Source organism: Leptonychotes weddellii, chromosome 6 (genome assembly GCF_054177405.1).
Source record: "Leptonychotes weddellii isolate Sample4059 chromosome 6, ASM5417740v2, whole genome shotgun sequence".
NCBI classification, from domain to species: Eukaryota; Metazoa; Chordata; class Mammalia; order Carnivora; family Phocidae; genus Leptonychotes; species Leptonychotes weddellii.
The window spans coordinates 106,175,745-106,191,679 of record NC_138374.1 but is presented as its reverse complement, the minus strand read 5'-3'; the positions used below and the strand labels follow the sequence as shown (position 1 = coordinate 106,191,679).

The 15,935-nt window shown below is 47.6% G+C and overlaps 1 protein-coding gene across 5 annotated transcripts in view; it reads left to right on the top strand.

Annotated features, from left to right (window-relative positions):
• The window catches only part of SERTAD4 (SERTA domain containing 4), an 18,695-nt gene extending 14,716 nt beyond the window's left edge, over window positions 1-3,979 (top strand). For all 5 annotated transcript variants that reach the window (XM_081824861.1, XM_081824864.1, XM_081824863.1 and 2 more), the window contains one exon: window positions 1,462-3,979. In XM_081824861.1, the coding sequence (XP_081680987.1) occupies window positions 1,462-2,223 (762 nt within the window). In that variant the 3' untranslated portion in view covers window positions 2,224-3,979. The remainder of the gene's footprint in view (window positions 1-1,461) is intronic.
• Window positions 3,980-15,935: the final 11,956 nt, after the last annotated feature.

The window sequence follows — 15,935 nt, the reverse complement described above, 5'->3', positions numbered from 1 at the left end:
AAACAAACTGAGGGTTCTAGAGGGGAGGGGGTGGGAGGATGGGTTAGCCTGGTGGTGGGTATTGAGGAGGGCACATTCTGCATGGAGCACTGGGTGTTATGCACAAACAATGAATCATGGAACACTTCATCTAAAACTAATAATGTAATGTATGGGGATTAACATAAGAAGAAAAAAAAAAATACTGGGATCCAGGAAGTGCCTAGAAATAAGAAACTGGCCACCTAAGCTTTTCAAATACCACTTATTTTTCCTTACGGTTCTCTTCCTTTAAAAACTATCTACGGATTTAATCAGGGAGGGTATAACCCAGACCCTAGTTGTCTGAGATGCGGAGAGGGTTTTTAATTTTTCGATTGATCTTCCTCTGTGTCTCCTCTTACCCCTCTCCTCACCACCCCACATGCTTGTCCTTCAGGTGTTGCCTTGACCTTGCTCATAAAGATGTCAGCATGGGTTGGCAGGTGCTGGGCTTTTCTCTGAACGTATGGTTCCTGCCTTTGGTTAACCTGGGCTGGCTTCGTTCGCAGTTCCTCAGGTCATGCTACCAGGTGGCTTTTTTTTTTTATGATCTGGAAAAGCTGGCCACCAGGACACAGTTTATTTCCTCTTTCATTTCTGTGTTATGGTTGTAGCTGGTTCCCAGTGGCTACTGGATTTGTACCAGTCATCACCCAGTGATAGTATCACACTGCTCAGAAGTGAGTCTTCTCATTTCCTCCCTGCATCTCTCCTCCTGCCTGGGCCCTTCCATGGACTGATCCTTTCAGGGACTGAGCCTCAATTATTGTTGTCCCTCGATCAAGTAAGGATAATTGCGAGTGTGAAAGCCAGAGGGACAGTACTGAACATAGGTGTCATGCTCCTGGCCAGGGTTTGAAGTAGACTTATTATGACCTGCATTTTGACATCTTTCAAAGGACTCTTAACTGACGTATAATACATGAGTGTGTGCGTGCGTGCATGGGTTTGTATACACATACATAAAAGCACAAGTATCCTAAGAGTACAGCTTGATGGATTTCACAGAGTGAACATATCCATGTAACTAGCATCCAGATCGAGAAACAATATAAACAGCCACTGAGAACCCCTCCTTGTGCCCGTTGTTACTCCTCGCTGCCCTCCGGAGAAGCTGCTCCCCTGAATTCTAGCAGGGTAGATGAGTGTTGTGTGTTTTGGCATCTCCCTCCCTGGGCCATTGAAATCTCAAACAACCTGACTTGTCGCTGCTGAGGTCTGCACTGGGATGGGATTCCCAGGTGCTTGACCACACCATCGAGGTGGGAAGGTCGGGGGAGGACGTGAGCAACATGGGGGCCAGCATTCCTAAATGAACCTGGGAGAAACAGGACCCCAGCAGGCCCAGCTCCAGAGACTGCCCCGAAAGCAATATACTGGGAATGGCATGTTTACACCGCCCATGTCCTCTAAGTTTTCTCTTCCTTTTTTGGCTTTTAGACCATCTCGATTTTTGAGGAACGAGCCCACATCCTGTATATGTCATTAGAAAAGCTCAAGTTTATCGATGATCCTGAAGTGTACCTCCGAAGATCTGTCCTTATCAACAATTTGATGAAACGGCTCCATGGTGAGATTATCATGCAGAATAACTGGTGCTTTCCTGCCTGCTCTTTCAATGGCACCTCTGCCCAAGAGTGGTTTATGGCTCAAGACTGTCCTTATCGGAAGCGACCGCGGATGGCCAAAGAGGAGTGTGAAAAGTTTCATGCCTGCTGCTTTTACCAAGAATGTGGTGGTCACTACCTAAATCTGCCCCTTTCTGTCCATGCTAGTGTTGGAAGTGCCTCCAGCGCTGTCCCCCCCTCCCCCTCGTCTTCCTCTTCCTCTCCCCCTCTGCCTTTACCGAGCTGTTCCCACCAGGCGGATTTCGATGTAGGCAGTGCACCTGTTTACAAGGGTGATGGCCAGGGACCTGCCAGTGAAATCTTTGTCACTCATGTCAGGTCACTAGGTGTTCAGGAAAAGGCCACATTAAGTGATGAGAAGGCAAATAATGACACCAACGGGGATGGTGGCCCCCCGAGCCATGAACCTGTGGGAAATGACCTTGCTTTTGAGGGCAAAGGCCAGTTTTATGATTATTTTGAGACTGGATATAATGACAAAAGCAATGTGAGTGAGTCTTGGAAAAAGTCCCTAAGGAAAAAGGAGCCTTCACCAAGTAACAAAGCGTGCTGTGGCAAAGGGAGTAAACTATGAGCCATCTCTTCATCGAGCCTCTGAAGCATGCACAGCATGATCAATTAGCTCTCATAAATTTTATTTTGAATGGATTTTATAGTTTTGTACAACTGATGAAATTATGCCATGAACACGCCGTGTCGTTTTAATGCCTGGAGAGCAGATTGCATAAAACATCTGTATAGTAGATCTCAGCAAGCTACTTAGAAATGTGGTGATGTTACCGAGAAAACAGTTGACTTAAATGCTTCAAAGTATACCTTAGTTTTCTCACCGAAAAGGTCAGTAGATTAGACTGGGGGACAATGTGCCCTTGTGATCTTTTCAGTGCCCCCAAGGAGCCTGTCACTAGCTAAGAAACGGCAGCGTGTTTGCCAATTTAATTAGGTAGTTATTTGGTCAGCAAACCAACATAACCAGCAAAGGATGTCTGCTTCTTCTATATGATACAGTATTTTTTTCTGAGTAAAAGACTGAAGACAGGGAGCTAGATGAAGTGGCTTCACCATGCCGTTAAGGACTTGTCTTTAACAGTCTTGCATGACAGATGAAAATGGGATGTAACATAATGAAACACCTGTCTAGGTGCGGCAATCAACAATACGTGTAGAAGGGTAATCCCTGCGAGTTCCTGGCTTGCCTGCGATGCGTGATTAGGCAGTTAGAGAGGTGTTATACAGGGCGATTTTTGGTGCCTTACTTTATCTTAATTTTTGCCAATGTGAAAATTAAGGATAAATCAGAGTTACAGCAGGGATTTAACAAACAGGAAAAAAAAAATACACAGGGTGGATCAATATTGTTTGGAAACCGTTAACTTCGAAACTATTGTGTTCAACTTTTGATTCAACATCTCTATTCTTCCTTTGTTTTTGATGCCCAATTGCTTTTGGATTTGGCATTTTTAGAAAGGGATGGGGGAAACAATGGAGCTGTTAGAAACCAGCACTAAGCTGCTTGAGCTTTTCTATGGCAACGGGTCTGTTGCTGGGGTTTGGGTTTTTTGGGTTTTGGGTTGTTTTGTTTTGTTTTGTTTTCTTGTCCAATGAAGTTCATGAACCAGTGGCATGCGTTATACTTTAATCTGTTTTGCATCATTTCACTCGTTTAGATTATAAAAGCATGTGGTTTTTTATATATGACTTTTGCTGTTGATTAAGAAGCACAATGTTAATAAATGATGTGGTGATCAATAAGGTTTTATCTTAAAGAATGTAAAGACTTTAGTTTTTGGAAAGTTATTTTGGAGAAATGGGACCCAGTTGGCAATAGCTACCATGTATTTGGTCAACAGTTTTCTCAATGATTTTTTTAATTTGTACATTTGCAAGAGTGTTCAGAGTGCCCCTCTGACCGTCCGTTGTCCTACTCCAGCCAACTCCTCCTGCTAAACTGTATTCCAGTTTCCAAGGTTGCTAATTGAACTTGGGCCTCCTTAAACAATACTTCACAGGAACCAAATGCCACATGGAGGAAGTAAGTCTTCCCAGTTTCTCCAAGATAAAGCTTTTTTATTATTGCTATTAATATTAAATATAGGTCTCATTCATACAGTGTATGAGTAGGATCATCATTTGGACAATGTCCACAAGGACCAATTTTTAAAACATGTTCTTGTGTTATGGCTAAATAGTCTAGTAATGTTTTGTCCTTTATTTTCAATATTTGATAAACATTTGATGTTGAAAACTTAGATGATAGATGCTTGTATATGAATGTGTTGTAATAAAGTGAGGTTTTCTTGATATATATTTATTAAAATGATCAAAATTCATTCAGATTTTCTTATTTTAATGATCATCGGCAATGTTTCTCTTTTCTGTTGCTGTTTCTCCTTTAAAAAAACTCAAAATATCTTAGTGTGGGTAGTGGCCACACGGGAGTTTTCAAAATGAAAGACTACTTTAAGAGGTCAGCCTGACTGGTGTTTTAGAAGAGTCCTACTTTGTGAATTTAGATTTCTGTGGATTAAGAGACCAATGTTAATAAGTGATGTGGTTGGTTATCAAGAAGGTTTTACCTTAAAGAATCTAAAGATTTTTATTTTTGCAAAGTTTCTGACAAAAAAATAGCATACCATAAATACTGAATGAATCCTGCTGATTGCCTTATGAAATGTCACATTGTCAAAAAGATGACCCATATGTCAGCAGTCGAAATAGCTGTAGATTATTGCTGTTGGTATTCCATACAACTCTGTATTAAGGTTCTTCCTAGAGGCTAATATTTTATTTGATAAAGGGAGAAAGCTAGTTGGAAGCTTAATTGTCAAATGTAACATCCTTATTATGAATGTAATACATCCTAGAGATTTAAATATGAAAGAAATGACATCCTCTTGCTTTTTAGAAGCCCCCAGCATTATCAGACAATGTTCCTCTTGATGGCCAAAGCTGTAAAATGACAGAGTTGATGATTTTCCATAGCACTCACCTGAGCTGCAGGCTCAGGCATCTGCTCAACAGAACCCACTGGAGCTTCTCTGCTGGACGATTAGGGGCCTTTGAATTCAGCAGCATTAAAATTTGTTAGTTTTAGGGGCGCCTGGGTGGCTCAGTTGGTTGGGCGACTGCCTTCGGCTCAGGTCATGATCTTAGAGTCCCTGGATCGAGTCCCGCATCGGGCTCCCTGCTCGGCGGGGAGTCTGCTTCTCCCTCTGACCCTCCTCCCTCTCATGCTCTCTGTCTCTCATTCTCTCTGTCTCAAATAAATAAATAAAATATAAAAAAAAAAAAATTTGTTAGTTTTAGTCATCAAGTTTTTGTCTCTAAGACATTTCTGAGCGTACCAAAAGACATGCCCCCCCTTCCCTGAAAAACCCCTAAACACCCATCCAAATAAGAATGTTCCTTTTGTTGGTATGAGCATTAGGGCCCCTTAGGGGCGTGTAGCACTATTTCTATTCAGAAGATACTCAGTTTGATTTTTCCAGGTGGCCAAGGCACAGATAATAATCTACTAACTGGGTTCTATAGTTCTGTCTCAGAGACTGGTAAAGCCAAGACACTCCACCCCACACTCCTGGAAGTGGCACCTTTTCTCATTGCTGTGCTTTGCTTTAAGGAGAACCTGATAGGGCAGATTCCAGACTTTTAAAAGTTAAATGAGGGGAAATCTTCATTTAAGAAAAAGGCCCAGCTCCCCCAAAAATGCCTTTAATTGCTACTCCCTGAGGCATCTAGGTGCACCTCGTTAACCAAATCATTAACCTTTGCCTCTGGCCCTTCCTCTCTGAAAGTGGTGATTGTAGAAGATTGTTTGGCAGAGGCACTTTAAAAGAGCACAGATACCATCATACGCTTCCAACTCTTAAAATCCTGTTATTCTGTCCTTCACCTTGAAGGGGTCCCAAGGACAGGATTACAGCAGCCAGGACTTGGGTGGAAGGTAGAAAAACTCAAAACTGGGCGCCTGGGTGGCTCAGTTGGTTAAGCGACTGCCTTTGGCTCAGGTCATGATCCTGGAGTCCCGGGATCGAGTCCCGCATCGGGCTCCCTGCTCAGCGCGGGGTCTGCTTCTCCCTCTGACCCTCTTCCCTCTTGTGCTGTCTCTCATTCTCTCTCTCAAATAAATAAAATCTTTAAAAAAAAAAAAAAAACAACTCAAAACTGATGGAAGTGACTATCTGATGACCAGTCACTAGGATAAAGCATCTTCGGCATGATCTTTTAAGACAAAAGAGATTCAGAACATTCTGTTTAATAAGGGCAGAAGCAAGTGAATGAACCTTTATTTTCAGAGATCATAGTTAACGCCATCAAAGCAGGGTTACCCACTCCTCCGATCATGAACTTGTATTATACAGCTCCACTTAATGACTTCCTTTCGGTGTGTCTAGAGAAGAGCTGAGAACAACTTGCAGCAGACATGGGCGTTAAGAGATGTCAACTTCACAATAAACATCAGACAAGGATATAAGGATTCCCGTGCGGCGCAGCTAGGCTTTTATATTCCTCAAACAAGTTGTGAGCAGAAAACGTTTTTGAGAATAATTAGTTGTTCAAATCCATTTTTATGACAGCCCCTTAAATTTGAAGCCATTTCATTCGTAGTTAAGGTTATCCCTGCCAATTCTGCCAGGCCGTTTCAAGAAAGACGATGCAGCAGGCCCTGCACAATGATGGTTTAAACGAGATGCAGAGCTGTCCATGAAGAGAGGAATGGCATCAGTATTTCAGTGATGTGAGACAACATGCGGTTTCTAGTCATTCATTTTAAGATCGCTGTGTTTTGATTGTGGTTTAACGTAAAATGCATTTAGGATCTTTTAAGTTACTCCTCAAGGCCTCCATTGCTTCCCTACAGTTAGTGTGCAAGCGAGGTAGATTATCTGCACATGGCTGACACTACTCCATTGGATGTGAGAGCTACATGACCAAGGGTGAAACAGTTAACTACTTGAGGGATTGTTTCCAGCCCTGTGAAATGCCGTATTTCAACTGGGAGAATTCACTTAGGAAAAGCACTTGAAAAGATGGAAGTTATGAACACTTGAATCTCGCATCCTGCCATAAAGTGCATCAGCAAGTGAGTTTAATAAAACATGCTGTTTAAAATAGTCTGTAATTTCCTGTTTCTGCGTTTCTCTTTAGTATCTGTGACAGGCTGAAGAACCATGACTACACGAAGGGCATTTACACAACCTCGTCTGGTGGTGTTTGCAAACCATTGCTGTGAGCTTCATCTTCTTTTGTAAACAGTTCTCTGGTGGGCTGTCTATGGTTGTTGTTTTTTTCCTTGGTGTTGGTCCAATTTGTTAATTTTGAAAATGCAAACTACTTATTCATAGCCTGGAAACACCTGCTTTTGACCGCAGTGAAACTGATAGAACGTATGGAGATGAATTAGTCATTGCTCATGAAAGCACCCACGTTTTTTTCAACCCCATTTTTGTAACGGTTCCCTTGATTTAAAATTATAAAATCTTATAAAATGCCATATCTTGGGGATAGAACACACATAGAAAACTTGCAGGGACATAAGTTGTGTTCTTGCTTCCTGCCCAGATCCCAAGACAATGGACAAATAGCGAAATTTGGGAGAGACCCAATCTGCCCCAAGGCCTGTACTGCCCAGACGGGCTTGGCTTTCAACAGGCATTGCCCTCATCCAGGTCATTCCATGGCAGCAGCTGGGTCCAAGCATCAGGCGTGTGATGCTCCTTGCCCCCACTGATACTAGCCTGAGCACTCCTACTGCGGATGTTTTCTGAGGCGAGTGCAATGAGCTACAATCCATTGTGACATAACTGTATCCTGGCAATCAAGAAGCGGAGCTTTCTCAGTGCACCTGGCCCAGCACTCAGGCATCTACAGTTTCCCCAAAAGTCACAAAACACCTGTGTGCATGAGAGGGAAAAGATGGAGAATGACAGGCTATCAGGCATGGGATTTCAGCAAAGGATTGGGAGTTGCTCCTGACGGAGTGGAGTACAGGAAGTCTGAGATAGACCGTGCCCCGCATGCATTGCAGAGTGAACGCACTTTCTTTAAGGAAAAGTCTAAAGATGAAAAAGGAAAGAAGACTCTTTTTTTGGCCAACTTCTTTAGGAAGACAGGAAAACCATTTCAGGGACTAATGGATTTCCTTTATGCTTTCTCAAGAAGAGAGAAATGGCTTAATTGCCCTTTCTGGGAGCTGGGAGTGTTTCTCGTTGTTTTCCAAGCCCTTAGATGCTGTGCTTTTCAATCAATCCACCAAACAATCTTTGTGACTAGGGTATAGTTATTAGCCCAAGGTACCTCTCTCCTGTTCCGTTCAACTGCATAGCAGCTGTAGGTTTCTTGTGAGACTGGAATATAGCAGAGGGTTAAGAGTGGGATTTGGAATCACTGCCTACATGCAAATCCCAGCTCTGCCACTGTAGCTGTGCAGTCTTGACCTTGGCCCACAGCCTCTTGACTTCCTGGTGCCTTGATTTCCTTGTCTGTAAAATGGGTGGCATAATGTACACACCTGGCAAGGTTGCCAGGATTAAAGACTTTAATATCAGGGAGTGACTGGCCCTTGCCCGGAGGCACGTGATGGGTATGCAGTAACAGTGAACCTCCATAACATCTCCACTAATGTCCCTGGATGCCCTGAGGGTGGGACCTTGACAGTACCAGATTCTCCTTTTTGTGGAAAGCATTCAGCCTTTTGGGTTCTGTACAAGCCTGAAACAAATACGGAGATGATGTCAAACCTGGGGATCTAGGACCCTCAGACAGCTATGAAAATAGTCATTGGTGTTCTTGAGATATTTTTAACATTTCAAAAGGTTTACTAGAGGGCGCCTGGGTGGCTCAGTTGGTTAGGCGACCGCCTTTGGCTCAGGTCATGATCCTGGAGTCCCGGGATCGAGTCCTGCATCAGGCTCCCTGCTCAGCAGGGAGTCTGCTTCTCCCTCTGACCCTCCCCCTCTCATGTGCTCTCTCTCTCTCATTCTCTCTCTCAAATAAATAAATAAAATCTTAAAAAAAAAAAAAGGTTTACTAGCAATTATAAAATTTCCTGAGAATAGTTGCATAGGCTAACCCATGGCAGATTTCTTTACTGTTGCTTGGAATTGAACCAGCTCTGAGTTAACACAGCACAAATCAAGAAGAAACTCTGGGAAAATGAAGGTATTATCCTTAATAAATACAAGTGGTTTCATAGATAGGATCTCTCAGAACATAGAGGTATCTCTTATAAATGAAAAGGTGAAAAACCATTAACCTCTGACTCATCCCTAGGATTTGTTGAAGTTCAAGCTTAATGATTTCTAGTGTTCCTACATCTGGTAATGGAGATCAAAGAATTATTTTCTGGATAATCATAACTTTGAGGACATGGCCTATCATAAAATAACTAGGACACAGTTTTCACCTATAAGATCTAAGTTTAAAAAGCAGATTAGCTGGGGCTCCTGGGTGGCTCAGTCATTTAGGCATCTGTCTTTGGCTCAGGTCATGATCCCTGGGTCCTGGGATGGAGCCCTGAGCCCCGGATAGAGCTCTCTGCTCAGTGGGGAGCCTGTTTATCCCTCTGCCTACTTGTGATCTCTCTCTGTCAAACAAATAAATAAAATCTTTAAAAAATTTAAAAAGGGTCGCCTGGGTGGCTCAGTCGTTAAGCGTCTGCCTTCGGCTCCGGTCATGATCCCAGGATCCTGGGATCGAGTCCCACATCGGGCTCCCTGCTCTGCCGGAAGCCTGCTTCTCCCTCTCCCACTCCCCCTGCTTGTGTTCCCTCTCTTGCTGTGTCTCTCTCTGTCAAATAAATAAAATCTTTAAAAAATAATAATAAATAAAAATTAAAAATTAAAAAAATAAAAAACAGATCAGCTAGGGAAGTGGTTATTCCTACTTCAAGATTTCATCCTTTTCTATGTTGCCTTTAAACTCAGAGACCAACTGATGGCTTCAAAATAAGATTCCCTTTAACAAATGACATTTCCATCCCTCCTAACTTTTCAAGAGCTTATATTTTTCCATAGGGTGAGGTACACTTGTAGTGATGCTTGCTGACTGGTAGGTCTGAAATGAGAACCAAACTGCACCATATGGTTTGAGAATGAGAAACAGGCACCTAAATATAACGAAAGAAAATGCAGTGTTGTGCCATGACCCTTCCAAGACTTCTCTGCAACAGGTTCTCTTCCTACCCCAACCGGCTCTAGGATCTCATGAGTGGCCCACTATTGACCATTTCAGCTGACAGAGGCACCGGGAAGCCAGGACACCTCAATCTGCCCAGAGAGATCTCGGCTGGCCATCTCCCGATCCTTGTCCTCTCTGTGTTTGGACACTCAGCAGCTAGAGTAGACACTTTTATTTTCCTGTGGGTAGAATACCAACCAGGAAACATGATTGATTCAAATTCTCAACCAGTCCAGCCTTAACCCAGGTGGTTTTAGCCAAGATGACTTAGTGTAGAAGGGCAGTGAGGGAGGGTGGGTGGAGGCCTCTCTCTGTCTGGAAACAGTATTGGTCCCTGCACCGAAAGGACCAGTAAAGAAATCCTGGGGCCATCAGTCCTCCTGGGTGTTGTAATGGATGAATAAATAGACACATGCTAGGAAGAACCCTGGGATGGAATCTGTAAGAATTGATTGATTTCCAACTCTCATTCTCATTACAGATCAAAAAAGGTTTATAATAACTCAATCATTCTAAAATTTTCTAACTTTTGGGGCACCTGGGTGGCTCAGTTGTTAAGCGACTGCCTTCGGCTCAGGCCATGATCCCAGGGTTCTGGGATCGAGCCCCGCATCGGGCTCCCTGCTCGGCGGGAAGCCTGCTTCTCCCTCTCCCACTCCCCCTGCTTGTGTTCCTGCTCTCGCTCTCTCTGTCAAATAAATAAAATCTTTAAAAAAATACATAAAATAAAATAAAATTTTCTAACTTTTTATTTCCCTGCAGTCTATTGTATTGATTTCTGATAAAACAACAGCTGTTTCTTAACAACAAAATTATTACCGAGTTAATATTTCGAGCACTAGAGTAGGAGTTAGGAGACAGGTTCTTGCCCATTCCTACCGCCCTCTAGCTCCACCACTCACTAGCTGTCTCACCATGACAAGCCCCTTAACATCTCTGGGTCTTAATATCCCATCTGTCAAATGTTGAGGTTGGACTCAGAGAGCATCTAAGATTGGTCTCTTCCGGCCCTAACATTTGTGATTCTAACAACCAACGGATCTTTCAGAAGATATTCACCTGCATTTTCTACACTTGTCACCCCATCATTTCCTCTCCCAGGATGCCTCCCCATCACCCCCACTCACCCCTGCCCCCAGTGAAACTGAGAAACTGCTTCTGGATGTTTCTTAAAAGAATAAATCTCTTAGTTTTCCTGTCCAGAATGATTTTCTGCATATGGCTGCTAACCCATTGTCTGAAATACATTCCTCCAGATAGGCCATGCTCCCCCGCGGTGTCTCAGTACAACCCCCACTACCTCCCCCTCCCAGTGCTCTCCCCCCACCCCCATTAGCGCATTAGCTCCACACATCCCGAGCCAGCCAGCCCCAGCCCTGCTCCTCCTGGCACAGTTATCCTCTCCTTCAAGCAACCAGCCTGCCTGCCCTACGCAGGCAGGAGATCCGCGAACCCTCTTCTTTCTCATGTTTATGAGTAATAAAATAGCGGACTTTCCCCCCTTCTTTTTATGAAGACAGTCCTTGCAGCTGTGACTATAACTGTTGTTGGTTTTTTTCATACGAGCCAAGATTACGGTCCCATAACCCAATTAGTGTCATTTGGTGGTGGTCCAAGTGCTTCCCGTGCACGAGTTTTAATTTGGGGATCCCCGGAGGCTGCACTCCACATCTGTAGCGGGCCTGTTCTTCCTCTCCCCTTATTTGCTCGAGGTTTATGGGAGGATTAGCTGTGTGGTCTGGGAGGCGGCTGCTTCTCTTTCATCCGCACTGCTCTCGAGCCGCGGAGGAGCCTTTTACTTTTCATCAAGCCCTGGCACCTGGAGGGCGGGCAGCCGGGGCGACTGGAATGAATCAGTGGATGCCCTACAGGCCCAGAGGGGCGCGGCCCTGCAAGCGTGGGGGAGGGGAGGACGCAGGGAAGGATGCTTATTCGGCCGCTCAGCACCTCGCCAGGCTGGGCCAAGCCAGGATCCCGGGTGCAGGGCGCGGAACCCCCCACCCCCCACCCCGCCCCCACTCCCTGGCTGGCGAGGGCTGGCGAGGGCTCCCGGCGCTCATTGTGCAGGCAGCTGGCACCAGCTGGGGAGGGGAATTAGCATAACAAAGAGCCGGAGCGAGCGCGGCGCGGCCCGGTGGGGGTTCTGCGGAGCGCCCCGGGCTCGGAGGAACCGCGCCGTCACCCGCGGCAGAGTCCCCGGGGCCACCGGGCCGGAGACCCTCGGAGCACCAGGGCCGGGCCCCACCGCGGACGTCCACGCCAGCCGGGGGTCTGCCGGGGTCCCGGCCGCGGGGCTCGCCCGGAGAAGACAGGCGGTGTGGGTGTGAGTGTCCGTGACGGCGTGAATGGGCGTGTGTGTGTGTGTGAGAGCGTGGGTCCCTCTGAGTGAGCGTGCGTGTGTGCATGGGCGTGCATGTGGCTGTGTCCGCGGGCATGTGAGTGTGGTGCGAAGGGGCCACCTGCAGACGGGAGGGGACCCACCTGCTCCCTTCCCCCCCCCCCCCCGCAAGGCCTCTTTGTTTATTCCTTCAGTGAAACGGGTTCTCAACTCTGGCTGCACCGAGCAAGCCCTGGGGAGCTTTGACGCAGCGCCCAGGCCCCGGCTCCACCGCGGAGCCTCGCGGGTAATTGGCCCCGGCTGAGGCCTCGGTTGCGCCTTCGCGCGCTGACCTGGCTGCGCGAGAGCCGCGGGGGCAGGCAGGGGCCGGCCGAGCCTGGGGTTAGGGCCCTGAAGCTTCCCCTTCGCCTGCACTGGGGAGCGCACAGCCCTCCGACCCTAGCGCTTCTGTCCCAAGTTTCCGACGGGGCCACCTCACCGCCCTTGTTGCATACAGTCCTTACCCTCGCTCGGTGGAAAGAAACTAAGGCTCAGGAAAAGAGTCACAGAAGGTCACAAAGCTAGTAACACAGCCGACCCAACTGGAGCCCAGGTCTGTGGGACTCAAAGCCCACGTTCTTTCCACTGTCATATTTATTTAATACGCTGCCGACCAGGTCCCTGGAAGGACCCTGGGAAGACATTGGGGAAGCGGGGGGGCGGGGGAGGGTGCGGGGGGGGGAGGAGGGAACAGCACACAGCTGGACCCACGGCCCGAGAAGGCAGACACAGCCCAGCCCAGACGACGTCCCCAGAAAATGCAGAAAATGCCCGGGGCCTCTCCTCCCGCCCGGATTTCTGCACCACCTTCGATCCGAGTTGTCCCCCCTCCCCTCCCCCGCCCCGGGTACTGCTGTCGGTCGCTGTCCAGCCCCTCCAGACTCTGGCTCCCGGGCTGTCTACAGGAAAAGAAGACAGCACGAGCCGTTCGCCGTCCCCCAGGAGCTGGCGACAGCCGTGCCGCCGGGAGGTGGGGGGTGGGGGGAGGGCCCGGGGAGCGGGCCTCGGCCGGGGACCCAGGGAGCCGGAGATCGGGGGAGCCGGGGAGCTACACCTACACGCCTCGGGCCCAGCGCCTGGGTCTCGCCTCGCTACCCCCGCGCCCCGCTTCTTCCTTGCGGGAGCCGCGTTGTCTCCGAGGCTCCTCATGCGTTTCGCGACAGGGGTCCCTTTGCCTCGGCTGCCTGCACTGCCCTCCCGCAGAGGGAGGGGAGGAGAACTGCACCGAGCTGCGTGGCTCCGCCAGTCCCACGCTCCCGCGTTACCCAGAGGTGTGCGTTGCCAAGAGTGCAGGCTCCATCAGGTGACTTAGCATCACCACGCTCCAAGAGGGCTAGGGACCTCTGAGGCCACCCGGGCCCTCCACCCGCCCTTCTCACAGTCTGGGAGGCCAAGGCCCAGGGAGATGAAGTGCGTCTTGAAGTTTCACAGGCCTCTGACTGCCTGCCCAGCTTTGCTCAGGCGGCCCCGGGAGCTCTGACAGGCAGAGCCCGTATTTCCCCGGCCCATATTCCGCAGCGAGAACCCCAGTGCGGGGGAAGTAGCAGTCCTAGCAACGCAGGCGGCATTTGGTCCTGGCGGCACCTGGAGAGGGCTGAAATCCTGGGTCCCCGGCCAGAGGGCCACCCCATTTGAATTCAGGAGTGGGGCAGGTGAACTGGTGACCTGCAGGGCTGGCGATGGCTCCTGTTATTATTATTAAGAGTTCAGAATTCTCCTAGGTTCTAACAACTGTGTTCATGCTCAATAAATGGTTTCTTAATAATCATTTTAATTAGCAAAAAGGCTGTCTTATTAAAGCTAATTAAAGGCAATTTGGGAACCTTATTTTCATACAATCATAAAATTAGAGAAACAAGAAGCTGGAGAAATGAGGAATGTCTCAGGCTTTCTCCAGAGGGGGCAGGGAGGAGCTGGGAAGGGAAAGCTTCCCCAGGCCTGCAGGGCAGGAGTGCCCAGTGGGTGGGCTGCTCCAGATTGGGATCCAGCCTCCTGCGTTCTGCAGGGGGTGGGGGGGAGGGGCACACTCAGCTACAGGGAGCCATCCTCTGTTCACAGCCTTGAACTCTCAGTCACCAGAACTTCTCTCCCCTCTGCTCCCCCAGTTGGTCACTTCCCTCCCTCTAGTTATCTCTAACTTGAAAATGTACTACCATTGAAGCCTTGACCTATCCTAGACCTCACTCCTTCACTCCCATCCATTCTGTGGCTGATTGTCACCAGCCTAACAGGTATTATTAACCTTTCAGGCCTGACTTTTAATACACTCCAAACTTTGCCCAACCCCACCTTCTGCTCCAGCCACGTTGGTTCTTCAATGTCCTCTCCTGATCACCTGCTCCTTCTCATCTCTCAGCCCTCACCCCTGTTTTTCCCTTAGCCTGGGATGACCTCTCCCTGTCCCATAAAGAGTAACTTCCCCTCAAGGCCAATTCAAGGTCCACTTTTTGTATGACGCCTTCCTGGGCTATTATAGGCTGTTCCATGATGTATAAGATGTAAGATTCCTCCCTCTCTATAATGAGTTTTCAATGAGAATCTTAGATTCGGGGGTTTTGTTCTGTTTTTTTGAAAGGCATTAAAAGTAGGAAATAACCATGGGTTTTACAGTCAGAGACCTTTGTTATAGGCCTGGCTTCATGTAAATTTGTGACCACAGGACAATGGTTTATGGGCACATACTTTCTATAAATGTCTTCTGTCTAGCCAATGACTTCCCTAAGCTCTGGTTTCCTCATGAGAAGAGTGAGGCCAGTGATAACAGCTACCCCACTAGGTTATTGGGATACGTAACTAGATAATGGATGGAAGTCACTTTACACAGTATAGGCATATAATCCCAATAGTTCTGTGATCATCGTCCTTGTTGCTGTGGGCACAGTTCAGGGAGCAGGTCCATGAGGAAGAGAGCCCACAGTCAGAGGGCTTCCCTGGTTGCTGGCTCTACTCCTGCCATGCTCAGTGTCTACAAGTCTGAGTGCCTGTCCTGCATTCCTTCTCTGGGGGGGATCCCTTCTAACCCTAGGACGGACTCTTTGTGGCCGTCCACGGGACACTGGTTTATGGGCACATACTTGCGTTCAGTGTCCAGCATCGGAACTCAGCACAACAAAGACACTGGGCTCAGCTCCTCGCCTTCTGGCTTTACGCTTGTCAGCCGCCATCCTCAGCGACCCTCCCAATACATGAACTCATTCTGGCAGGAATGGAACAGTTTAAAGGAGCTCTCCAGTAAATCCTACCGTAACACCGAGGATTCTAGCCTGTCCTTGAAGGCGCAGAATAATAAAACTCTATTATTTCTAAAAAAATAGAGTTTTGCATCTCTATGCGAAAACATAGAGATTTTGCACAGCAGGGTTTTTGTCTCTCCTTATCTGTTGCTCCGGCCATGGGACAGTGAATGGCCGTGAATTGGCTGGGGACTCTCTGCTGTCCACCCCTGAGCGTCCTCGGGATGAGGCCTTACCCCTGGCAGAGCTGACCGCCCAGAAAGGACAATAAGCAGATCCATGACGTACTAGCGTTTAGCTGCCTATTCTCAAAGTAATTGTTTAAGTAGAGGCTTCTGCCTTGATAATAACTATTATCACGGGCCTTATGTTTATGAGTCTCCCCACCAGAAGGAAACGCAAACCTCCGACGTTCTGATTCTGATAAGCAGCACACTTTCACCTACCAGGGGCTGTAATCGAAGCAGAAATGGCACCCAAATTAACCAGCAGTCCCCC